The 26,763-nt window shown below is 42.3% G+C and overlaps 1 protein-coding gene across 3 annotated transcripts; it reads left to right on the top strand.

Moving 5' to 3' along the window:
* A1CF (APOBEC1 complementation factor) lies at positions 1-26,763 on the top strand. Of its 3 annotated transcripts, none has more exons than XM_062637906.1 (12): positions 1-140; positions 6,727-6,870; positions 8,224-8,358; positions 8,548-8,678; positions 9,755-9,993; positions 12,624-12,788; positions 15,953-16,050; positions 16,913-17,183; positions 18,665-18,849; positions 21,109-21,245; positions 21,885-22,018; positions 24,381-26,763. In XM_062637906.1, the coding sequence occupies exons 2-12, from the start codon at positions 6,772-6,774 to the stop codon at positions 24,530-24,532; spliced, it is 1,746 nt and encodes a 581-aa protein (XP_062493890.1). In that variant the 5' UTR covers positions 1-140; positions 6,727-6,771; the 3' UTR covers positions 24,533-26,763. The 3 variants fall into 3 exon arrangements, with proteins under 3 accessions (XP_062493890.1, XP_062493889.1, XP_062493891.1); XM_062637905.1 differs by having other exon boundaries at positions 18,641-18,849; XM_062637907.1 differs by lacking the exon at positions 6,727-6,870 and having other exon boundaries at positions 22-140; positions 18,641-18,849.

The raw sequence follows: 26,763 nt of genomic DNA, 5'->3' as shown, positions 1-26,763 counted from the left end.
AGGGACTGTAAACCAGCCCCACGGCTGCTGAACCTTTGGAGTTTGATATGATGATTAGGGAATAACCGGAGTGACACGTCGCAAACTCTCCATAATCAAGGAGACCTTTTTCCTGGGTGGTGATCTCCAAAATTGCTCAGGTACGTGCCCGCTCATCCTATCCCAAGGTCTGGGGCACAGGGACTGGGGCCCCTGTGAAACAGGGCTTTTGGCTGGGACGGGAAAGGAGCAGCTTCATCATGTGCCTTCCCCCCTGGGGAAGTATTATTAACGCTGATGGTGCTCCACCATCAAATTCATACCTCAAGTGCTGCTGGGCACCGGTGAAGTCAGAATGGGAAGGCCAGGACCCCCCTGCACCATGTAGCGGGACCCATGTGCCAGCACAGCCCTGCAGAGCTCCCCTTGGTTTTTTGATGGGCAAAATGGGGAGAGAAGGGCTCACTGGGGGGCCTCAGAGTAATTTCTGTGAATTGGCAACAGCAAGGAGCTGTTTTTACTTCTTTCCCCATGCTGGCTGCCAGCAGTTGCCAGAAAAGCAAAGCCAGAAAAGGTGGAGGGGGAGGAGGGGTTTTCCCTGTGATAATTCAATCTCAATTTGTTAAAGCACAACTTTCTACAGCTAATCATTAGAGATCTTCCCAGCCAACTTCTTATTTGCGACTTCTTCTCTTTGTAAAAGGTTGGTCTCCATTTCAAAGGCAGTCACTGCTCAAAAAAAAAAAAACCTCTCAATTTTCTCTAATCTATTCAAAATAGTAGGCTTTCTGCCCAATACATTATGCTTCTCTTAAGCTATTTTCCCTTTGCAAAATAAGAGGCTCTGGTGGGAGCAGGCACAGGAGGAAGGTTGGCTTCAAAGCATCCAGCACGTGATGCAACAAATAAAAGGGGGAAGAGGGAGGCTGGGCTCAGCATCAGGTACCCTTCATCCTCACAGAGGGCTTTCAGGGGCATGTTGTGTGTATTTGAGAACACAGCTGCAAAAGCCATGTGCGAGAGGAAAGGTATTTCAAAGAGAGAAGCAGCTTCCCGAGCAAAAGAGGCTAAGAAAAACGTTTGCCAGTTTATATGTGAACTGTTTTTCCAGGGTTCATGCACTGCAAAGTGCGCAGCGCTTTTCCATTACCTTGAATTTATTTTGCTTTCCTGCAAATACCTGTGAGTTCCCACTTTGTGTGGGACCCCTGTGCTGGAAAAAAAACCTGTGCCCTGGAAAGCAAAGGGACTAAAGCCTCATGCTGCATTATTCAATCGGACTCCATCTCACAGTATGTCTCACCCCAGCAAAGAGCTGGTGGCAGCTCATGAAGCTTCAAGTGTCTGTTTTTTAGGAAGAATATGAAGAGTGCTTCATGATGTATATATATGAACATGTATTGTATAGAGCCTGGAGAGAGGAAAAAAATCCCAAACACTTAACACCTTGAAAAGCAAGTAAATAACCTAAAGGAAAATAGTTCCTCTAATAACAACCTATTTGGCTTACTAAGGGTAAAGAATGAATATACTTATCCATTTTTTAAAAAGGCTGTTATTCTTTGCAAGGAGAGATTGCACAGGGTAAGGGGGTTTTAGCAGTGCAAAACAGCCTTCATGAAAAGTGTCCAAGTGTCTCAATACATTCAAACACAAAGGTGTATTGATCTGCACAGGATAAACACGTTTTTGTTATCTCGTTCATGGAAACAGTAACCAGGTTTCCCCGAAAGGGCTGCAAAGGGGCAGGCTCAGGGTGCAAAAGCGGTGGAGAAAGAGAACAGGGTCCGGCTGCAAATATCACCTTTCCTCCTTCAAACCTGGTATTCTGTGATTCTATGATTCCTCTCAACAAAAATACTGGCACAGATTCAAGGGAGACATTCCTTGAATGGGGAAGAAGATTCCTACTTTTCCAAGCAAATAACCTAAAAGCAAAGTAAAATCCACATTTTGGAGGTAAAAGGTTCTGAATTCATCTTGCTCCTGGATGGATGGAGCAAAGCTATATGATCTGTCTGCAGCAGCTGGCAAGGAGAACGTGTGTAGGAGTAGTCATGGAGAGGTGAAGCAGTATTATAGGTTTGTTTCTTATCAATATGGGGTTTGCTAGGCATAAAAGTACTTTTTCTTGCCTTGGTGTTTTAGAGTTTTAATAGACTCCTATAATAAATGAGACATTTCAATGGAGAGAAAAAAAAATATATGATTTAAGATAAAAGCAGTACCTTCCTTTTCTAATGGCACAGGATTCTAGATTCTGGGACCATGATAACTTGGTAGTATTGTTTAAAATTTAGTCGAAAATGAGCTAACATACCTGGGCAGTTTACACCTCTGAAAGTCCTAATCTCAATGTAAACATCTGAATAAAATGCAACCACCACCTTTTTTATTTTCTTTTTAGCATAATGGTAATTTTTAAAAGCAAGCAATCTAAGGGTCAGGCCCCTGAAAATCATTGAATTCCAAAACAATTCTTTCTATTAAGTGTGGCTGTTGGTTTGGTTTTTGTTTTTTCCTTAAATAGCGTTAATAATACTGCCTTAATTTGCCCCAGTCATTCACACTTTCAAAGAACAGCCATAGAAGGGGAGTTTTCCCCCTGTGAGGGTGGATTTGCTAATTGATTAATGGCCCAGGGAACAAAGAGAGAGAGAAAGTAATAGTGTTTCCCCAGGTTCTGTGACACCAGCTCTCCTCCCTTAACAATAAATAAAAACAGCCCAGCACACCGGCACCACTGCAAGGACTGAGGCTGATTGCTGGAATAAGGGTAAAGTGCTGAAATCCCACCAGTTTCAGAAACAAACCATCCCACTGTGACTTGTATTCTGGAAATAGTCTGTATGCACTGATGGATATAGACCCTTGGGTAGCAGAGAAGGGCAAGCGCCCTGTCCAAAAAGGACATGTCTTCAGGCCAAGGGAGATAGAAGAGAAGGGGAAGGAAAGAATTGCTTGGAAAATTGGAGTCTAGGAAGCCTGTTTTACTGTGTTTGGGATTTCTTGTGCTGGGATTTATACTTTTTTTTTTAAAAAAAGTATGATTTCTGCTTCCATCCCAACTGATGGAGGAACTCTTTTTAGCAACAAGGCTTAGAAATTAGTTGTGAATGGCTCTGAGCTTGTAATTAGCAGGAAGGACCTAATTTCTGAGAGTGGCGCTACAAGCCAGATCTGGGTAGTGCATTGGGTCACCCACATGTGTGTTCAAGCTCTGGCTGTGCAGTGTTGTCCAGCCCTGGCTTCCAATGCTCCTCCTGAATCAGGAGCAGAGCTCTGCAGAGTAACTCAGGCTGGAGATTCCCTAGAGGGTGCTCACCCCTCTAGGGTGGGAGTCTCCAGCTGGACAAACACCACAGCTTCAGCAGCCTGCGGAGGGCCATGGTCCAGGCAAGCTGGGGCATCCCTGGGGATAGGGAAACTCTCCCACTTGCACGGGGAAGAGCTGTTTCCTTGGGGAAGACTGGACTTTCTTCAAAGCCAGCAGCATGTGGAAACACTGCACAAAGATTAAGGCCAAATCATTATTAGCACACACCCTGAGAGAATGGTGACCAGTTTTTCTGGCTTTCTCAAAAAATGTGTGGAAGTCTCCAACACTGGTGTTGCAGTGCCTGTGTTTGATACCTTGTGCAACCCTGAATGGTCTTGAGCTCTTATTCCTAGCAGATAGCTTGCACATATCCTGGAGTACACCAGTGTCTAGACATTCTGGTCTGGAGCCTAGAAAGTTTACAGGATGCCTTACGAGAAGAGCTTGCCTGGTCTTATCTAATAAAGCAGAAGCCAAAGAGGAATACTGATCCTACTGTAAATGCATCAGCCAAGGAGATACTCTACTCCATCCATCCCCCATCCCCACAGCTTGTGCTCACTCAGCGTGAAACCATCACATGGAGTGAGATGTTACTGGAAATTACCTCTCCCTGGAGGAGAGGTAAGGAGATTTTGACATTTAAGGGTCCACAGGCAAATGCATTCAAAGCAGCAAGCAACGGCTGAGACACCCACCCCCTAGGGAAGTGCAGCATGAAACCAAGCAGTTTTCAGGCGGGGAGAAAAACAAGAGTTTTACACTACTCATCTAACTAGGTCACGGCTGGGGACAGACTGGAAACCTCAGCCACGACTGGAAAGCCACCGAGGTTTGCATGGCTGCAGTCCAGCTGCTTTCCCAGCATGAAGAGGCGATGCTGCCGGCACAGGGCAATGTGCCTGCTGTCTGCAGGCAGCCTACTGTTTGCCTCTGCTCTGACACCTGAGGTAACATCCCTGTTGGGAAGGACGTCACTGAAGCACTGATATACCTGACAGAAGAGAAAAAGATTAGGAAATCTGAGGCGGTGAATATTAGAGATACCTGCACAGGGCAGCCATCCCCTTTCGTCCCACCTCTGTCCCAGCCTTCAGGTACATGAGGATAGGCTCAAATCCAGATATAAGGGCTAACAGAGACTTGCAGAGCATTGTGCATCAAGTGCTGCAATTTGATTCCTCAACCCCCTGATGAAACCAGATGCAGCAAAAGCAAAATAAAAGAAGCCAAATTCACAGTATGACAGAGTTTTCCTCAATAGGGTGCATTTAGGTTGTTTCTGCCCAGGCAGGGAAGGATGCAAAACCAATTTGGATATTAATTGGGTTTTTTTGAACAACCATTTTTTCCTTTTTAAGCAGCCTGGAAAATCGTCCAACTCATTTTTGCACAGCAGTGTGTTAATCCTGCCCCATGCTGTGCTGAACACCAACTCTGGAGGAGTCAGCAGGTACAGAAACCGCAAGCAACACCTGTGTTCTGCTGCCCCCCTCAGCAAGGGCAAAATAAAACAACAATCGGGCTCCAGTTGCTGCAGAAAACACTCACTTTGTAATTAAACCGAAGAGTTATCACATTGGACAGTCGACCTTCCAGCCCCTGCACACTGGTAATAATTGAAACACTGAAAAACCTGGGAGCACAGAAAACAAATAAGTAAATAAATAGGCAGATAAATAAATAAATAAATACTCAGAAGAGTCTCACAAACCTCAGCAATAAATAGCTCAAAAATCTGGCATTACAGAGATGTCTCTATTTCCAGGTATTTAAGTTGCAGTCTCTGGAGCTCAGCGCAGCAGAGCCCAAGTAACACAAGGCTGAAATCCTCCAAACACCTGGGTTCATGCCCCTTTTTTTGGCAATGAGAATAATCCATCTATTTAAATTTAAAAGACCTGTTTACATCTTCCAGAATACAAAGACATGGGAGCACAGAGCAAGTAATGTCCAAAGGCAAAGTGGGCAGCCTCAAACCTTAGCTCTTCTCCCAGCGAACCCCAAAAGGAGCATGTGCTAATAAAAGATTTTGGTGTTAAACAGACGGTTATTGGAAAAGGCTTTTTTCTGTTATTTCCATAGCATCATGGCATGCACAGAAAATGTACTGTAGCTGATATATTGCACTTCTTTATCTGCATTCCTTTATTGGCAATGCTCATGTTATCTGCACCAAGAAACCTGCTATACAGGGAGATTGTTTGAAGTCCTCTCCCACGAATTTGGCACTAACTCAAGGTGCAGCCACAGCAACTCATCCTCCTTCCACCTTTCTGTCATACTGCATCTGCTCCTCCAGATTTCCATTCTCTCCTTCCCATCATTGCCACCACAATCCTATGCACTTCCCAGTCCCTGTGCAATGAGGGGTCCTGGGTTGCTCTGTTCCCCCCATCCCCCTTACACCCAACCTGGCCCCTTTTGGCCCTGTTTTCTTCCCCAACCAATCCTGGGAGTTATTGCCTTCTGTTGCATTTAAGTTTGTACAACTGAAAGTAAGTTAAGGCAAAACCAATCATTTCAATTACATGATTTAGCAGTTTCCTACCATGAAGTTCTTGGTCCTACCAGCCCACAGCACATGCCCTGGCTACAAAGACCCAATGAGACTAAAATTGCCCTTACTTTTGTTCTGCATCTGCCCATCATCACAAGTCCTCAAGCTCAACATTGCACCTGCAGACCCTGTTTCAATGCCTGGATCATACAAATGGGTTTTGGACAAGCTCAAAGCTCAGCATGCAGGAAAAATAGGGCAGCTTGAAATTACAGGTAGTAAGTCTGTCTTATAAATGCCCCTTTGCCAGCATGTAACCCAGTTCAGATTCATATTTCAGCTTTATGGTGTTTTCAATCCAATAAACAAAACTAAAAAGAAAACCATATCTTTATTTAGACATGACCTAAAACTACAGCTCTGAATCAAAACATCTGAACCCAAGGTTGTCCTAGCTCTGATTCTAGATACAGATATGAAGTTGTCCCATGTTCTTGATTTAAAAAAAAATAGACCAAATCTGGACCTCAGTCTTGTTTCTAATGAAGTGCCAGACCTGTCTTGTAAAAGGTTCCCTTCCCAGCTTCAGCAGGATGTAATGGCATAAAGGACTCATCATCATATACTCAGCACAAGATTAGGCATCTTACATGCTTCCCTCCTAAGACACATACACTGATATGTTACAATATCCCTCTGCATCTCACTGAAGTGCTGTCTAAAATTTGACTGCAGGTTTAAATACTACTTATTTTCATGCAACATGAGGCAGATATTTTTGCTGTTTCCATGGTCTGCGATGTTTTGATTTCTTTTTATCTCAAAATAACTGATTCAGGAAGAGTGATCCTGTTAACTTTCTCAGGAGGGTTGACTTTCTCCTTGTAGCTGTATTAATTTATTTAATTTATCTTAAATTTGATTGCAGTGAGCACTCCTAATTAACCTGATTTTTTGCTGATAATCATTCACAATGGAATCAAATCACAAATCCGGGGATGGATTGACCGGCACACAGAAAGAAGCCGCTCTCCGTGCATTAATTCAGCGAACGGGATATAATTTGATCCAGGTAGGAACTCACTGTCGTGTCCTTTTGTGTGCAGTGTCTGGCTTCATCCTGAAGTGATGCATTGCATCAAGGGCTTGAGCAGTGAATCTGTACACATGAAGTGCTCCTTGTTCATTCTTCTCTCCATTTTTCTCTAACATATCTGCTTCACACAGCTACACGAAGTAGATGTTATCTTTTATGAAGCAGGATCTTATTCCTCCAGAAATTCTTTGCCAGATGCCAAATTACAATAAGGGTAGTAAAAAAACCACCCCTGAGCACTGCTAAGCATTGGGAAAGATTGCGATTGCTGTCTTAAAGCCATGGCTGCAGTGGTAGTAGAGCAAAGAAAACACACTGAAGGAAGTTTCAGGAAAGAGTAGGTCCAGAGTTGGTTATAGAAGTCCAACATCTCACTACCAGATCTGCCTTCATGTACATGTGTGTGTGAGGGAGGCAGGTGCCTCACCTGCCCAAACACCAAAGGTTTGCTCCCAGTTTAGTCTTCAAGGTCTCCAAGTGCAAAGCCTCCCCTGGTTACGGTGGTAGAGAGTGGGCATGCCTTTCAAAAGCCATCTAAAGAAGCCTTTCGTAGTTAGCATGACAAAAACAAGCTAATTTTTCAGAAGTGTTGGACACTGATATGACCATGGAAGAAGTTACTGAAAACACTGAATATTAGGCAGGTGGCTGCCTTGAACTTTGTCTTGCTTTGCATAGCACTAGAGGGCACAACAGCCCAAAGTAAAAACTGAGACTCCTGGGAAAAAGGATTTTCCTATAGCCCTTAATTCTCTGTGCATCCCAGGACCAGGACAGCAGCTGGGTTTGTTGTCCTTTAGGAGGCTTTCTGTTGTACCTGACTCAGAAGATAACTAACTTCTCTGTATCTTGTATTTACTGCGGCTTTCTTTATCTTCAGTTTTTCATACTTTCATTTCTGGCTGTAGCAGTCCACAACTAACACACAGGACACAGAGATTCACCTCCCATAGCCAAGAAAACCTACATTTCCTAAGGAGGTATTTGAATGTCTCTGCCTTGGACAAGTAGCAATTGCAGAGCATACATTGATGCATATACTTTGGCAAAACTCAGCTGGTACAAACCAGGCCTTTCTCTAGTACATCATCAATATACTAACTGGGTTAACATAGCCTTTCAGTACAGATATGGCAGTGGGGCACCGATGCACACTACATTATCTCTGTCGAGTCTGTAAAGAGTCGCTCCTTGAAGGGAAAGAGGACATCTGCTTCCAGCTCACCGGTAACAGAGAGTGTCTAAACCGTCATTCCCTGGGAAGGGGTTGGTTACATCTACATTTAAAAATCTGTATCTTAATCGTTCTTTGTTTTTTCTTCATGGCAGGAAAATGGGCAGAGGAAATACGGAGGCCCACCTCCTGGCTGGGATGGCCCTCCACCAGAGAGGGGATGTGAGATCTTTATTGGGAAACTGCCCCGAGACCTCTTTGAGGATGAACTTATACCACTATGTGAAAAAGTAAGACTTTATGGCCAGTAGCTGTATTGCAGCAGTTAGTAATGATCAAACCTGCATTTCAAGGCTAAACTGGAGATTATTTGGCCTAGACTACTCAGTGGAGCTTTGGCATGATATAGCCAAGGAAGTACCCAGTCTTGTTTAAACACCTCCCCTCTTGCTAACAAACCTTTATCTTGCTATTTACAGATTGGCAAAATCTATGAAATGAGAATGATGATGGACTTTAATGGCAACAACAGGGGCTATGCCTTTGTGACCTTCTCAAATAAACAAGAGGCGAAGACTGCAATAAAGCAACTCAATAATTACGAAATTAGGTAAGCATGAGAAAAACCTTCACATTGACTTTAAATCATATGTACTAATCTATTTTGCTATGTAAGGCATATTTTCCCTTGCAGCCCAGAGGAAGATTATTTGAATACCTAAGCTTTATGAAGAAATATATATAAAAAAATAAGAAAAAAGAAGAGAGACATCTGTAAGGACATTGGAAAAAAAATATTTTGCTTTGGATCAAATTAACTTTTGCCTGACCATTGCTGTTTATTTCATTTTCCCTTTTGGGCTGTTTTTTGTTGATTTTATTCCTATTCATAGTCTCCCTCACAACCTATACTGCAGATATGTTCTGGGAGACAGACTGATAACAAAAAATGGTGAAATAGGATGGAAACCAATTGGCAAAATAATGACATTTCCCAATAGATAGGAACAGAAAAAGCTCTCATATTTGTGACTAAAATTTGAGAACAAAACACCCAGAAATCAACAACATATGGGCCCATCAATATGTTTTGGTTTGATTTCAACCACATTTAATGTTGGTGTTTTTTTTCCAGTTCAAAGTGTGATTAGTAGACACTTTTGCCTAAAAACATTTAGAGATAAACCATTCTGGCAATTTTATAGCTTTCGCTTTGCTTTTATAAAGGAAAATGGGTTGTGAATTGCTTTACCAGCAACCCTAAGTATGAGCGGGTCACAAGGCACACAGTGGGGGTGAAAACATGATTTGTATCAGAGGCTGGATGGTCTTAAAAAATAGGCTTCATCCACTTCCTCTGCTTACTTCCCTTGTTCCAAAGACTCTTCTAAAGAAATTTTTAACTTCTTAAGATCTGCAAGAGTTTCTTGGACCATGGAAAGGTGAGCTAAGTGGATGTAAGGAAAGTTTTACTGTGCTGCCTTACTTCAAATTTATCACAGTGGCAGCCTCCACGTTAGCTTTTGCACTGAGCAAGACTACTTGAGTATCCTGAGCAACATATGCCACAGAAGTAGGCGGCCTTCTGTGTGACCTTGTGTTTTGAGACAAGATGGGGCGTTATTTTCGTTTTTTCTTCTCTTTGAGAACTGATCCTGACAAACCAGCAATGTTTTTTATACTCAGGAACGGGCGTCTCCTCGGAGTCTGTGCCAGCGTGGACAACTGCCGCCTGTTTGTGGGAGGGATCCCCAAAACCAAGAAGAGGGAGGAAATTTTAGCAGAGATGAAGAAAGTCACAGACGGAGTCGTGGACGTCATTGTCTACCCTAGTGCGGCTGATAAAACCAAAAACAGGGGCTTTGCTTTTGTGGAATATGAAAGCCATCGGGCAGCAGCCATGGCCAGGAGAAAATTGCTGCCAGGTTAGTACAGATGGTGAGGGGCTGGCTTCACATCAGTGATCACCTGTGTATATATTGCACTGAAGTGAGACTGAAGTCTCCAGAAGACCCAGGTACCCAAGGAACACCACTGGGTTTTCTCCTTTCAGCTGCTAGACAGAGCAAGGAGGGAGCTCAAGACACAGCTGTCTGATGGAGTCACCCTGGCTCTGGAGGGCAGCATGAGCCATTCACTACAAATCCTGATGCAGCACCATGCTCATTACCCATGCTCTTTATTTAGGAACTCGAATTTATGAAAAATATAGCTAGATGGATTTATCTGTGTGTATCCATACAGCTCTGTTGTAGAATGCGCATTATCCTGTAGTTATCTTGGGTTATGTACAAAATATAGCCTAAGTTATAGCCTCTTGGAGAGAACCACTGTGGAAAACACCCGAAAACGTGTTCAGTCTTGAGAATATATTGAGGATGTTCCTGAAAATGGATATTTTCATATGGGAAGAAAACTTCAAATGAGGAATTGCTTTAGGATTTGAACAGTATAAAGAATAAGTATACGCAGTTTAGAGCTGGGGAACATTCAAAGTGAAGCAGAGGGAGGTTTGGCAGGTGTTAGAAGAAGGAGTCACTTAACCTTAAGTGCACTTGCAGTGATTTCACCAATTTTCTCATGCTTTCTTAAGCTTGGCAGCTCCTGCACTACTTTGTCAAACCCAGATCAGTTGTTGATGAAAAAAAACAATAAACCTCCTGTTTTCTGTTTTGAGACTTGTTCATAACCAACCAACCTTATTTCATTCTTTCTATACAACAGCCCGTGAAACATCCTGAGTAATGTAAATCTTTTTTTCTTATTGTAAGAAACTGAGCGTGACTGTGAGCACTGAATATGCTTAGCTATTGTGGGATATCTCACACTGACTATTTTGCCTTTTACTCTGGGTTTTCTGCATCAGTTTAGCATCTCCTTGATTACAGAAAACATTCAGCTGCTTTGTGCTTCAACATAACTTTTCCATAGTTTCTATATCAAGAATGAAGGAAGGCACAAGCACAGCCACAGCTGCTGATGACAGCCTTGAGGGAGCAGAGCACTTGAAATTCTGAGCAAAGACAGTGAGACAGATGTAATAAGCACATAGCACTGAACAGAGATGTGCAATGTGCTAGTGATTTCCAATTTAGGGACATCTCAGTAAACATTTTGGGGAATTTCAAAGGCCCGTGCAGGAGTCAGAGTCTTCTGATATTGCAAATATACAGGAGGAACTTGAAAGGAGTTTCAAGCCAGAACTGAATGTGTTTCCAGCTGATGCATTGGATGATTGTGAGGTTGAATATCATCATCAAGATGTTTCCTTTACTCTTAACTCATTGCTCTTTAAGGGCTCTTTGTAGAAGAGACAGAAATGCTCAAAAAGGAAGATGTTTTTGTTAAAAACTTTGTCCTGTCTCCTGGTTAAACAAGAGGGTGGAGAAAGACTGGGTTTTAGCAAGAGGCTAGTGCAGGCACTAGATCCTTGCTGCAAGTCAACCAGGTCATTATTTCCATTATTGAGCAGAAAATGGCAATTCAGAAAGGGGCAGATGGCCTTTCATCTCACCTGGCTGCCATTAGCAGCTCTCTCTCCATTTCTGGTCATTAACAGCACAAGTCAGATTAAGCAGTGTTGAAAGCTGAACATCAGTCCAACTTGGTTCCACAAATTGCAGCTTGTTCATGAGCCTTCTTAGCAGGGAGCAGCCTCTCTCCGTTTAGCTTGATAATTTTCACTTCAAACATAGAAAAACAGGTCTCTAAATTCCATCCTCACCCTCTAATTTTCTCTATTTCGAGAAAAATCCCATCTCAAATGAGTTATCCAAGCGGAGATGCAAGACTGGATGACTTCTTACATCTCTCAAGAAACATTTTTCAGGATTAGAATTTTCCTTCTACCAGAGTAGGCATCCCAGGTTTCTTCCAGGTTTTAGCATAAAAGATCAGAGAGAAAGAAAACAAAAAACCCCACAGAAAGACCCACTTGCTCTTTGGGGCACATTTGCAGAAGAGGCAGATTTACTTAATTATTTAGAAAGAATATCTAGCATTTCCCATGCTGCTAAGACACACCCACACCCTGGCTTATGCCCTGCTGCTTTCTGAGTCTCTCTTTTATACTACTTCTGCCGCAGCTTCACCCAGCAGGGACCACATGACTTCAAATACTTGCACACAGAGACACCCTTGCTTTTCCAGTGTCATTTCATCCAGCTGAGACTACTGGATTCCTTTCCTATTATCTAGGGAATTAAACTTTTGCAGACAAGAGGGATTTTTATAAGTTCATTCAAATATTTTCCTTTAGAGAGCACTCCAGGGAACATGGATGTTAGTGAATTATGCCATATTTTCACTTCTTTAATTCTGGACTCTGCATTTCTGCAGGCATATAGTTATTAGTGGGAATATGTTCAAAGTGTGACCATCTGCTTTTGGAAATGAGTTAACAAAGCAGCTGTGCTTTGAGCTAGAAAGACTTCTTTTGGTCCTGTCTGCAAAACTGGCCTATTCTGCTGTTCATACTGCATGTTAAATTAGCCTTTGAGCAGAAGTAAAAGGAACCAAAGCCTGTTTGACACTGACTGTGTTAATTCTTTTAAAGGAAGGATCCAGTTGTGGGGACACCCTATCGCAGTTGACTGGGCAGAACCTGAAGTGGAGGTGGATGAAGACACCATGTCATCTGTAAAAATTCTATACGTGAGGAATCTCATGCTCTCAACCACTGAAGAGACCATAGAAAAGGAGTTTAACAACATCAAACCAGGTAGGAACCCACTGACATTAAATAAGTACTGCTACTGCAAATGGAAATATATCTCAATTCATAAAATGTGAGAGGGAGAGATAAAAATGGCTCATTTTCTGCTATAAGGCCTTCATGTGTAGTGCCACAAAAACAGTCATTATGCTGAAGGCGCATCATGTCATCCTATTAAGGGCTGCCTAATTTCCAGCTAACAACACTACTAACCTTTTTAGGATGATTGGTAACTGGAAGAGATCCAAAATGCTGCATGGGGATGCTAGCATCACAAAAATGATTTTGAATCATTTCAGTCTTTCTTGGTTGGTGAAACAGCTTGGTGATTTCAGCATTCTTCTATAGCAAAGGATGATGACAGAAATACAAATGTGTTTTATCTAATCTATATAAATTCTGAATTCTATCATTTTCGTACAAAACCCCACACATTCTTCTGTGAATTTTTTAATAACTGGTGCTTATCATTTAATGCAGAACTTTACAATAATCCTTCATGGCATATATTACATACACTTACATACACTTAGGGTGAGATTTTTCAAAAAGCAAGTAGATTTGCTGGGAATAAACCTCCTGCTGCTTTCAAGGGAGAATTTATGTCTGAGTTGCTCCAACTTCAGGAAATTTCACCCCAAAACAACAATGTAAAAATAACCCATTTCTGCATCTCTGCAGGCCCACAGTCCATTAGGCATTAGGAACTTATACTTGGCAATGTGTACGCATCTCATTCCTATTAACTAATGTCTATTATTATTTTAAAATACACCACAGAGTTTCATTTTTCCTTCATTAACTGTTCATTTCTGCACTATACATTTCTTTTTCTGTACTAGGCTGCAATGCAAGAGACTTTATGGGGTTTCCTTATGTGTCTCTTCTGTCCTAATGTTTCTGGCTAATACTTTTAATCACCATAGAATCACCATAGAATAGTTAGGGTTGGAAAGGGCCTTAAGATCATCTAGTTCCAACCCCACTGCCATGAGCAGGGACACCTCACACTAGACCATGTCACCCATCATCAAGCTGTTTGAGATCCCATTTTACCCAGGAGTTAAATATGAATGCTGACACTATCTTAACTGTATACTTCTTTTATTTGCCCAGTTTTGCTCCTGAACACTGAACTGCTCACACTCCCCAGAAACACATTTTATGCCCCTTTGATACTTCAGTAGCTGTCATCTGCTTTGCTCCTAAGACAAGTTTTCTAGTACAACAACAGATCTGCATCATCTTTAATTTTCACTTTATCATTTCACTTCTCATGCTGGAAATTATTTTTGTTTTTCAAACAGAGAACTTCATTGTGGATAAAATCAGGGATGCCTTTTTTAAAGCTGTGCTGTGCATTCAAACAAATGTGCATCAGAGCAGCAAAACCTGAGTTTTGGAGAGAGAAATGCAATTTAAGTCACAATGAGATTACAATCAAAAAAGTTAGCAAGGATCTGAAAAGATTCATTTCCGCACACCGGTTATCCGCCTTATTCATTGTGCTACATTTCAGTAGTGCTTGCCTGAAGTGTGCATTTGATCCAAGGCATTAAGAAGCTGTTCTGATAACAATGCGTTGCTTTGCCCCAGCAGAGGCAGAAGCAGGGAAGAGCAAGATTTTTGGCTCAGGAGAGGTTCAGTAACACAGGGCTCTCTCAAGGAGGCAAAGGGGGGATTTTCAAAACACAGAGAGTTCATTAAAGCCTTGCCTTGTAAACAGGGCATCAGCATATAATTCCCATAACTTCAGGCTTAGAAAATCACCATCCAATCCCAGAAGGAAATTAAGTGCTTCTTACTGTTCCGGTGTCATTTCAAAGGTGTGCAAGCTGCTCAGGTTATAGGCTGGAACAGGCTTCATTTAGCCCGCTGGAGCTCCTAATGACTCCCCCTGAACTCCAAAGAAATATATCTTCTCCTTCAGTTATTTAAGTAAGTGCTTTATGCAGCATATGACATTTCCATGTGCACCTGTTCAGCTTTAAAGTGTAAGAAGACAACAGAAGAGTCATTCAGCATCCCTTAGCCATATATATAAAGTATATGTTTGGGGTGTTACAGTTTTGGTGGCTGGGTTGGTTGACAGTGTGCTTCCCAACCAATAGGAGCAGGGAAGATGAACAATTAGAAAAAGCAGACATCTAAAGCTTCTGACCGTGGGGAATAGGACTAGCGTGGTTATTCTGAAGACAAACTTATTAGTGTTGTGTATCTCAGTGATGAGAAGTTCTTGGGAGCAGAGCAGCTGACAATGGAAAGCTGTAGAGAATGGATATAGAAGAGAATAAGAAACCATTTGCACCTGAATTATTCTGAATAATCACAGAAGTATAAGAAAGAATCATGCTGAAGACACCAGGGTGGGGATCTCCAGCCCAATCCCACTCCCTGTGGGGCCAACATCACAGGTGCAGTAGGCTGATTTAGGCTGTGTCCAGGCAAATCAAGACAACTCTGAGGATGTGGATCCCCCACCACCTGGGGCCCTGTCCAAGGGGCGCCCCATTCACATGGGAAAGGATGTTATAGAGAAGTCAATGGGCTCCATTGATCCCAGACAATCCACATGATTGGGGCTGCTCTCCATACTCCTTTATGACTTCTCTGTAACTCCCCATGATTGGGGCTGCTCTCTCCCAGGTAGGACTGGGAGCTCATTCTTGCTGAACATCCTGAATAGATGATTAAGAGCCTCCTTGTTTTACGGCAGAAGCATCAGCTTTCCTGAAGCTGCCTATAACTACTATGCACAATGCACCAACAAAACCATGGAGATAGGGATAACAAGGTGACATTACCTGTAGCTCACCAAATCCTATGCTGCTGCATGTCCTGCTCAGCCATCTGGTTTGTCACAGAAGGGGGACACAGGACCAAAATTAACATCCAACAGAGCATTTTGGAAGAAAACACTCCAGTTTAATTGGAAACTTCTTGGTGTCTGACCCAAACTACTTCTATTTTGCCTTGAAATACTGTAACCATTATATGTTTACTTTTACCATGGCAAATACAACGTTAGAGGTAAGAAGACGCTGTCCTCTTGTTCTCTTACCCGTGGTCAGCCTTTGCTGAAGGACTCCTAACTCACCACAGTTGCTCTTCCATATCTGTGTTTTCCACCTGATACCCATTTCCAGCTAATATTCTGACATTTTCTGCAGGTGCAGTAGAGAGAGTAAAGAAAATTAGAGACTACGCCTTTGTGCACTTTAACAAAAGAGAATATGCAGTGGAAGCTATGAAAGCCTTGAATGGGAAGGTAAAGCTGCTGTAAATGCTAATTTGTGGGGTTTATGTGCAGTTTATTATACACAGTTGAAACAAACCTGCCTGAAGATGTTAGTGCTATTTTCTCTTTGCAGGCTGCCTTTATAGACTTTAATCCATTTTTCAGCAGCTCTGATGTACACAAACTGTTCGTTTTGGCTTCTTACATCTTGCAGTTGTGCTAAATGTTTGCCAAGCTCAGACTGTAGTTCACTGCTCAGAAAAAAAAAAAGAAAAACAAAAAACAGAGCAAAGCTGAAACAAGGACTAGCAAACGAGGGTTTACGGGATCCTTTGGCGTGCACTCACATACTTGTTCCATGTCTGTCAATAAAACCACTCCCAGGACAGCGTGTGAATGGCAAAGTGGGACAAACAAGGTCAACCCAAAACATCTGCTCCAAATTCAGATGTGGATTTGCAAGGGGATTGCTGTATTTAGTACTTTTTGCGCTGCATGTAATTCGTGGCGCTCTAATGCAAAAGCTGTTCCCAAAGAAGTGTTAACCCTGCTCCTATTTTTACTGCTACTGCTATTCTCCGTAGGAGCACGTACAGTCTCAGTGACTAACATGCTACTTTGCAGAGAAGTGAAGCCTTTCAAAAGGCTTCATAACTGTGCTAATTCGGTTCAAGAGCCTTTCCTGGCTGGGATCAGGGCTGGGCGTTCTCAACATACTAAGCTTACCCAGCCAGAGCCTTCTTCCAACCATGAGAGGGAGATTTTTGCTTTTTTGGGTAGTTTTCTCCATCTTCCAGTCCCATTAGCAAACGATGCAGGGAAACTGCCTCCCTAGGCAGGATTACCCCTGTGCACTTTGGAGACTTACATTTGTGCTTCTCCCGGCCTGAAGGTGGTGGATGGGTCCCCAATTGAGGTGACGTTAGCCAAACCTGTTGACAAAGACAGCTATGTCAGATACACCCGGGGCACAGGCGGCAGAGGCACCATGCTACAAGGAGACTACACCTACGCCTTCGGACATGTGTACGACCCCACCACAGCCTACCTGGGTGCCCCAGTTTTCTACGCACCCCAAGCCTATGCAGCTATCCCCAACCTTCACTTCCCCACCACCAAGGGGCTCAGCAACAGGAGCATCATCCGACCCCCATCCATTCGAGGTAACTCCCGTATACTCAGCTCTAGCATAATATATCCTCCGGGACTTGGGTGGCTGCTCCCTAGACTCCTGTTGAGGGTGTTGGCTTTGACCTGGATGCTGGACCCCTTTCAGAGCACAGTTTTCAGGCTCTGTCCTTCTCAAAGGTGTGGTGGTCTTTCAGTAGACTAAGCAGGGATTGAAGAAAATAAACATTATCCTGGAGCAAGCCTGAAGGAGCCTCCAGGTTGCCCTCAATCCAGTGAAAATGAACTACAGATCCTCCTGGTTTTGCCCCAGCAGGGAAACCAAACAAAATAATTTTCCTTTCTCCCCTTCAGAGCAGAGTCTGTAACCTGCCACCAACACAGCTCTCTGCTGCTTCCTCTTTGCTTTGAAGGTCACAGGGAAAGTTTTACCAGTTCTGGTGTTTTCTGACCCAAAACCCTTCCAAGGAGATCACATTGCCCTGATGCAGAGTAGGGAACCAGCACTGAAATCAAGAAAGCCATTCATCATGTGCTCTGGGAGATGGACTTCTTTTTAGGGCGATCGTTAACCTAATAATAAGCAGTCTGTGAAAACAGAGTATTTCTGAAAGCTACTGGGGCTCTGCCTTTGATCTTGAGTGACACCAAATCAAATACTCACACCTTCGTACCCCCAAATCAAATGTAATTGTAGGAGTCACTTGGTAAGTGGAGAAGTAAGCTTGAGGGCTAGAATAAATAAATCTGCCCATTTGATCTTCCTTTCAGAAATGATGCCTGTGACAGTCAGCTTGTGTCCACAGGCCAACAGGCTGGTCTCATGGCAGCCTGGAACCCTGCATGGCACTCCAGTAGGGCTGGCAAGGACTGTGCCAGCAGTTTTTCCTGCTTACAAAGGAAGGGGACAGGGGAGCATGCTGCCCCCCATGTTTTTGCCCACACAAGTTGAAACCAGCTTCTGTGAAGGCTGCACTGGGAAAGGTGCAGATGTGATCACCCACCAGATCTCTCTTAAAGCCTCCACACGCTACCAAGTACAGCTCCCCTAGGAAAAACAGGAGTGTAAGGAAGGGATGGGGAGGAAAAGGATTTTGGTTAATATAAGCTGGAATTGTATAAACTCTGAATTCTTCAAGAAAGTGAAATTATACCGGGTGTAGCAAGTGATGACAACTGTCCCCTTTCTGCCTTTCAACTACAAATCGGAATATAAAGATGTCAGAAAATCAAAACTTACCAGAGAAGATGGAAACTGGGCCAGAAAGAATCAGGGCCCTCACTACAAAGAAACCCTCATTTGCCCAAGCAGACAAGCCCAAAAAGAAAGGGTGTAAATGTCAAGCCCGGGTTATTCCATCAGCAGGCTGTGGGGGTCTCCTGCCCATCACTTCCCAAACTTAGCAAGTGGGGCTAACTTTTCCATTTCAGCAAGAATCAGGGCAATTTTTCCTGCAATTTGATTCAGTTTAATGCCTTCTTACATTCCTAGAAATTTACATGAATGTACCTGTAGGGGCTGCGGGAGTTAGAGGACTGGGAGGTCGAGGCTACCTGGCGTACACGGGCCTGGGGCGTGGATACCAGCTCAAAGGAGAAAAGAGGGGAGAGGATAAACTCTACGACCTCTTGCCAGGAATGGAGCTCACACCAATGAACCATGTCACGCTAAAGCCCCAAGGGATCAAACTCGCTCCTCAGGTACGTGCACAAAAAAGGGTGTTGGTATCCCAGCCAGAGGTTGTCTTCGCCCAAAATGCTTTTGGGAAAATGTCTCCCTGCTTGAACCTGCACTGGGGACCAATAACTAAATCAATTCTTGCGTCATTAAAAAAGTAAAATACAACTACATGCGTCTTGCAATACCCACCCACCTCACTGGAGAACAGTGGTCCCTCTCCCTCAGAGAAGAGTTTTCATTAATACCCACAGGTGTAAGATGAAATTCAGTTGTGGCTGTTGCTCCATAAAAGCACTGAGGGTAAGGAAATTCTCACGCAAAATGGGTTTGATAAACAAGATGCACTTCTTGGAGCTTCACAAAAGAACAAATGTGCATATATAGAAAATAATGTATGTCCTAAGATCATTTATGGGGAAAGAGATGTTGACTCGCCTGCACAACCCAGCCCAGGGCAAAAACTCTCCTTGCTCAAGGAGACTTTTGATGTGGTTGTGTGTGCAGGGCTGGCATCCAGATGGATGGATGAGGGTTGAAGAAAATACACCCAGAACAAAATCACCCTTACATCATCCAAAGCAACAAGAGAAATTAACCTCACCCTGAATTTTGAAGCATATCTTTGCCTATTAACACTTTAATTGCCACAGCATTTGGTTTGTCAAAGTCAATGAAAACATCCCTTTCTCTCCCAGAAAACTGGGAAGTGTTTGTCTTCACCCTGAAAAATTTCAGTTCCCTTACTCTGTCAGCATATGAGGGCTGAAAGAGCCTAAGTGGTGCTGCACTGCCTAAGGGCAGGTGAAATTCATTTTTATCTCTTCCTATACATGGAAACTCCCACTGGGTGTATTTAAAATAATGCAGTAACAGCAACAGGCACTTGCAACACTAGTTTTTTGGGGCACATTTTCCCAGTTGCTGAGCTATCTGATCCCCCGCTGGTACTATTTCACAGCAGCAGGTCTTATACAGCTACAGCTGGCTTCACAACAGCCTCATTAATTGGACAGCCTCATTATTACCTGTCAACTTGGTCAACCTCTCCCATCTGCTGCACTAAGACCATTTCAACAGCATCTTTGAATGATAGGTTTTATTCCTGCTGCCTATATGAGATACTTGGTGTTAATAAGTAGATATGCCTTACTGATGATTTAAATGTTGACATTACAGTATAAATACAACATCCATATAAAGGTGTTGGGACAGCAGCGAACAGTTGTTGCCATAGTCAAGAAACATAATGAACTAGTTTACTTACAATACATAGTGTTAAATTTCAGTTGGAGCTACAATTATGAAATTAAAAACAGCACTGACATTTAAATTTCACATTTTTATTTTAAACAAAATTAAGTGTAAATTTTAAATAGGGCAGACCACAGAAAGACATGGGCTGGAGGCAGCAGGCATCTCTGGTCTGACTCAGCTGGCAGCACGACCAATGTCACAAATCCCCAAACCCAACATATTCTCAGCTAAGTGACAGGTCTGGTGGAGCTGCTTGAAAAAAAATAACTGGTTTGTGCATCACTTACAGGAAGACACAGGAATACCACGCTGTGCTCAAACCCATTCGGGACAGCAGGTGCCCGGAGGGTTAAAAAAAAAATACAAAGCCAAAGCAAGAGTGTTTCCGGACAGTGATTCCCAATTACCATAGAATAAGCTGTGCTAAGGCTAAAGGCAACATGGTTCAGCATTTCTTTTTCAAACTCAAAGCAGAAATGAATTACTGAAGCCAGTATAATTAATTGGATGAAAACACAGCCCTTTTAATTTTTAATTTTTTTTCCTTTTCCTTTATTTTTTTCCTTGTTGATTTTTTTCTTTAAAAAAAAAGAACCACAAAAAAACCCCAACTATTTGGGCTTTTCATGCACTGTAACCCACTAAGCCAGGGGGACAACAGAGCAGTTGAGATAAATGCAATCCTGTTCTTTCAGCACTATTATATAGAAGTGCATAGGTAGAGCTACTGGGAAGAATTCAAAGAAAACCAAACCAATAACAGAATAAACCAGCTAATCAGCAAAAGGACAAAAATGTATAAAGTATAAAACATTTAGATAAATCTTATACTGCAAGATGAATGTAAAAATATCCCGTCTGCCATTTATTTTGTAACTTTTTCCTAAACCATTGAGGAAGTCACTACAACACCTCTGAAAATCCTTTGGAGGGAAGGAAGGTGACCAGCGTAGGGGCTGGAGCTCGGTGAGAAGGCTACTGCACAGCAATTAACCTGAGAAAAAAATCCCTTTTCTCCATTCTAGATCTTGGAAGAAATCTGCCAGAAAAACAACTGGGGACAGCCTGTTTACCAGCTCCACTCTGCAATTGGCCAAGACCAAAGACAGCTCTTCCTGTACAAAATCACCATCCCCGCCCTCGCCAGCCAAAACCCCACCATGTATGTAACTATCTGAGGTTACCTGGGTTTTAGGATGCCATTTTGTGTATAATCTCTCCTCAAAATACAATTGCAGGAGTCTCCATTTCCTTTTTTTTATATATATATGCATTAGGGGGAAAAGCATCCACAAACTAAATGGACTCATAGTGATGTACGCCAGGGTTGGTGTTCTCTATCTGATGGTGCAAAGATTACAGAAAGCCAGAAATAATAACAATAAGAAGAAAAGGGCACTTTTTAATAGAAAAAAAACAAGCATATGATAGCTCTTGTCAGAAAAAGAAAGCAGCTTGAAGGAACATGCTGATAATTTGGCCCCAAATATGATTCTAAACACTTCTGACCTGTAACATTATTTGCTGTGCATTTTAAAGAAAAGCTTAAACCTCACCAGGCTTTCTTTTGGACTGAAAATGCACAACATGCTCTGAAAGGATGTCATATCCATAATGAGACCCAGGGCCAATAAACTCAGCAAAAAAAAACAGGAGTACTACAAGGAGAGTACTTTTGCTAATGCATCAGCACAGTAAAATAATGTTGCCATTTGATATGTGGGATGCCATGAGTGGATTAAAACATCTTGCAGGAAAGTCGTAGAGAAAAAAAAAAGCTAACATTTTGCTGTACTCACAGACATCCCTTCACACCACCCAAGCTCAGTGCCTATGTTGATGAAGCCAAAACCTACGCAGCAGAATACACTCTTCAGACACTGGGGATTCCCATGGAGGGAGCAGAAGTGCCTTCTGCAGCACCACCTTTTCCAGGTATGGGAAGGTCTGTAAAGCAAAGGTCTCCCAGAATATTATTTTTCCTGCTGCTTCCTTGTGGGTGTTGCAAATGAACCTGGTTTGGGGCACTAAGGACAGACATTGTTGTGTTCCCCGACATGCCTCTGCCTTGACTTGTGTTTGTTACTTATGCATATGACGTCTTTATTGTCTATATAGTAGTTTATCTCAGGACTACCCAAACTGCAGTGTACATACCATAGAGCAACTCAGGCTGGAGGCACTGGGGTGGATGCCTCTGGTCCACCAGTGACCATTCAGGTCAATGCCCCAGGTACTGCAGGTTGCTTGGTTGGAACAGTGTCCATGGACAGGGATCCCCCACCACTCGGGGCCCCATCCCATGTATGCAGGTCCCCTCACTCCTTCCAGTTTGTGGATGCCTCCCTTAAACTGAAAGCCCCAGACAGAAACTAGAACTGATGTCCCTCGTCCAACAGCTGGGATGAGTCCCTCCCCTGGACCTGCTGGTTTCAGTCCAGCTGATGCCACCCAGGATGGAGTAGATCTTCCTCCCTGTAAAGATGCACAGTTGATTGATTCATGGTCAATCCATCCTTCCCCAGCACTCATAGCTCCTTTTGAACCAACACTTTTGATTTCATCAGCCAAAGGAATGACGTAACTGTGGAAGTTAGGATCTGGTCCTAGCTCTCACACCCCCACTGGAAGGATTTCTTTCCATTTGGGGAATTCATACTCAACAGCTCTTGCAACTGAAAAAAACAGCTGGGGAAGTCATAGAAAACACAGACTGGGAGCAGGAATACAGCTCACAGTCATTATATTTACTGTGCTCTTCAGCACAACAGTTTTTCTGATGCAGTGGAAGCAACTCATGCCAAACTGCACATGAGGAGCACGTTAGTCAGTACTACTGAGTTGTATGGAGTGTCTCAAGGATGGATTAAAAGAAAGAAAACAACAAAAAAAAAAACCAAATATCCAGCTTCCTGCCACAGCAGTCCACAAAAGCCACAGAAAAATCAATTTGTCTGGGTTTGTTCAGGTTTCCGCAGCATGGAAACCAAATGGGCTCTTCATTGAATACAGTCTCCATCTATTGCTTAATTATAATCTCTCCTTTTTCTTTCATCCACCCTTATTTATTTGTCTTGGAAACTCAACAAATTGACATACACTAAAGTTTCTGCTTGTAACACACACTGGTCCTTGACAGCTGCTCAGCTCAGGCCATGCCAGGTAGCAGATCATTTCTCTCATGATGGTGATAGATATGCTTTAAAACTAGTCTAGTGGAAAGTGTCCCTGCCCACGCATGATCTTTAAGATCCCTTCCCACCCAAACTGTTCTGTGATTCTATGAAATGACAGATTTCTCATTTCTCTGTCAAAATGTTAAGGTAAGTTTTTCTGGTGGAAAAAAAAAAATACTTCAAGTGGCCACACACTCAAATTATAGCTAATTTCTCATGTTTTCCCCTAAAGTAATACTTCAACAAGGCAACATGCTCTCAGTGCCACCCAATATCTTCATTCTCCCTACTGAGAGGACTTTGCTCTGACTGACTTTGAGTTGATCCCATTGCCCAGCTGGTCAGTGGGAGATGCAGTTTGACAGCAGAATGTGGTCCAGCAGAGCCAATGGGTAAACCAGCTCCTCTTCCCAAATTTGGGCTTCACCGTAATTCTTGATACTTTCACAAAAATCACATTGTGGTCTGGTCAACAAGCTGCTTTACCCTGCTTTCAGACAAACCAACCCCAAATGATGTTTGTTTTCCCAGTGATTCATTTTGAATCAGCAAAGCTAACATTTTCCCATGGAAAATTTGGAAGTGTTGAAACCACATTTTCCATTAGAAAAAAAAAAAAGAAAAAAGTCCAGTTTACTAAATATTTTCTCCCTGGTATTACATAGAAGGAGTTTCGCTCCTTTCTAATGTGGCTGTTCTAAATTGCATATATTTTGACTATGAATGGTATAAGGGCCATATTTTCACTATGAAAACTAGCCAGATTTCCCCTATATTACTTCATTTTCTTGCCTTCCTCACGTCATGCATGGGAGGATGAGTATTTCTTAGCTCAGAAATAACTGGAGCCTAAGGAAAGAATATTTAACAGAGGTGAATTTTTTAAGCAGCGTGTTTAGCAGAATATAGGTGAGAAAATGCATTAACTTTCCACCTTTTTCTTATTACTGCTAGCATAAAGAAAAAACATGCCAGAAATTACTTATTTCATTTAATTAGAATATTCCCATTAACAAACTCATTGCTCCCTAGGTCACTCCCATTGACAGCAAAATCTTCCCATCAAAAACTGTCAGGCAATGCTGAATTTTGAACACCTTTTCCCCTCTTTTCCTCTACAGGATATACCATTGCTAACGCAGCCGCGACCGTCACAGCCACTCACCTCAAACAAGCAGTGACTATGGGACAAGATTTAGCAACATACGCAGCCTATGAAGCCTACCCCGCTTTTGCAGTTGCTGCACGCAGTGATGGTTACGGAGCATTTTAATCCTGTCTTTAATCAAATTCCCTTAAATTAAGCACAGGCAGAAAACAAATCTCAGTCTGGTAATTCTTAAACCCTCATGATTTTAAACTAATCTGTTGCCTAAAGTTAGATTTTAGTCAGAATTTTGTTTCTGTGGTTCTTTAGTTTCATAACAGGATACTAGGGGGAAAAGGAGGGAAAAAAAAAAAGGAGAAAAATCACTCAAAATCAGATTTTCATGTTAGAAAGCAGAATCTCAGCCCAGAAAATGAATGGTTCTCAGATGTGTGCGTATACATACATATATATGTGTATGTATATATAGATAGAGTCCATTGTGTATGTGTTTACAAGCAACAACCTGTGCTGAAAACAATCCCATGGACATTGTGACATGAGACAGGGGAAGGATGGGGTGTCTCCAGGAAGCCCCTCTGTGCATCAGGAGTTCTCCGTCACCCCAAAATTTCTCAAGCCAGGCAGAGGAATGGGTAAAAGGAAAGTTTGCCCTTTGGCCATTTGGAGGTTTCCAGTTTGCCTCTTAGTGCCTCTGAGCATCTTGTGCCACCGGCGCTGCAGGGATGTGTTCAGACATCTCAAGCACCTTTTAAACTCATTTTGGCATAGCCAAGGAAAAAAGACTGTCATAAATGTGTCTGCCCACCTCTAACAGGCTAGTCTGCATGGTCTTGAATTCTAATTAGATTTTTAAATCAGGAGAAAAGCATTCAGCAGAGCTTTCCCTCTTACTTTGCTACTTCCCAGCCATACCCACAGGTCACAAAACAGCAAAAAACAGTGTATTTTTCCCACCTCCTATCAATTGGCACTTTCAGCGAAAGACAGGAGAACTTTTAGGACTATGAAGGTTGAGGACCAGAAAAATATTAATCACTGAGGCCAATTCTCTACTTAATTAGAGCACAAGAGGCCACAACCCAGTAATAAAAGGCACCTCTACAAGAATTAAATTATATACCGGGAAACTTTATGACAGGATGGAAGGAGGCCTGCCTGGCTATAAGTGCTGCTTTACACATTAAAGCAAGACTGCTGGCTGCTGCAATTCTTGCAAAACTTAATTTAGTGGAAGAGGGCTCATGTCAAGTAAAGGTACCTCTTGTTTTGGAGAACACCAGTAAGCATCCTTTAGGGTACAGCAGGAAGGCATTATCTGTTCATTTTTGCCATGAGATTGAGGCAGGAGTAATAATGCCCTAGAGATATAGGGGAAACTCAGTGTTAGGAAAATACTGCAGACAGGTGAATCCTATCTAATATATCCTATAAAGTAATGCACACTAAGAAAACTTTAATCTGCTCAGTTTAGGAAAAAGAATAATCCTTTCAGGGGGAGAATTTACAACAAGGTCGATGATGCCCATTGATTCCAACAGATCTGGCCTCACATTTTTCATCCACTCTAAAACGTGTAACATAACACTGCGCAAGCCATTTCAAGCGGAGCTTTTCCTGTGCATCTCCAAAGCTGTACAAAGCACAATGGTCCATGAAAAAGGTGTTGACTACCAAGAGCTATGTTTTTTGTATTCTCATGCTTTGGCGGACTTGATTTCACTAGGAATAGAACAAAAACACATAAGCTGTATACTTTGCAGTCCTTTTAGACCCTTTCTATTTATAAAGTAGCTCAATAAGGTGATCCTAAAGCCCTCTGTGGTTGCTGTTCAGTATGCTTGACATCACAGAAAAAGACAAATCTGTCTTTTTCAGGGCAAAATAACTGAGAGTGTTATGAGTATGGCTTTATTTTCTCTTCTGTAAGTAGTGTTTTCTCTTTTAAGTAGTGTTTGACTGCCAATGAGTTAACATATCCATGTGTCTTTCTCTCTTTCTCTAAAAGACTATCATTGCCAGAAAGTGTTTCTCACTTTACATGTTCAGTAACTTTAGTCTGCTTTTTCAGCTATTTATGTAAGTTCAGAAAGATGTCAAAGAAAAGACCAAGAAGCAGTATTAAAAAGTGTGTGCATGAAGCACTTATTTTTGTATGCATAGTACAATATTTGTATAAAGTTTTAACACTGTGAAGTGTAGTGAAAAATCACACTATCCATTTACTGGACAATGATCATGTATGTTTAAAAAGAATGAAGTGGAAATGGCATCTCAATCATCCGTTACAAGGAAATTATAAACTTGATTAAGTTCCGTAAAGCAAGTCTGTAATTCTAGAGTAATCCAAGGACACTAACTGGACTTTGAAATATCATTAAAACTTTTTAAACAAA

The sequence above is a fragment of the Pezoporus occidentalis genome, unplaced genomic scaffold (assembly GCF_034315485.1).
Source record: "Pezoporus occidentalis ecotype Australia unplaced genomic scaffold, CSIRO_AGI_Poc_V1 ctg54, whole genome shotgun sequence".
In the NCBI taxonomy this organism is placed as follows: domain Eukaryota; kingdom Metazoa; phylum Chordata; class Aves; order Psittaciformes; family Psittacidae; genus Pezoporus; species Pezoporus occidentalis.
This window is presented reverse-complemented; position numbering and strand designations above follow the sequence as displayed.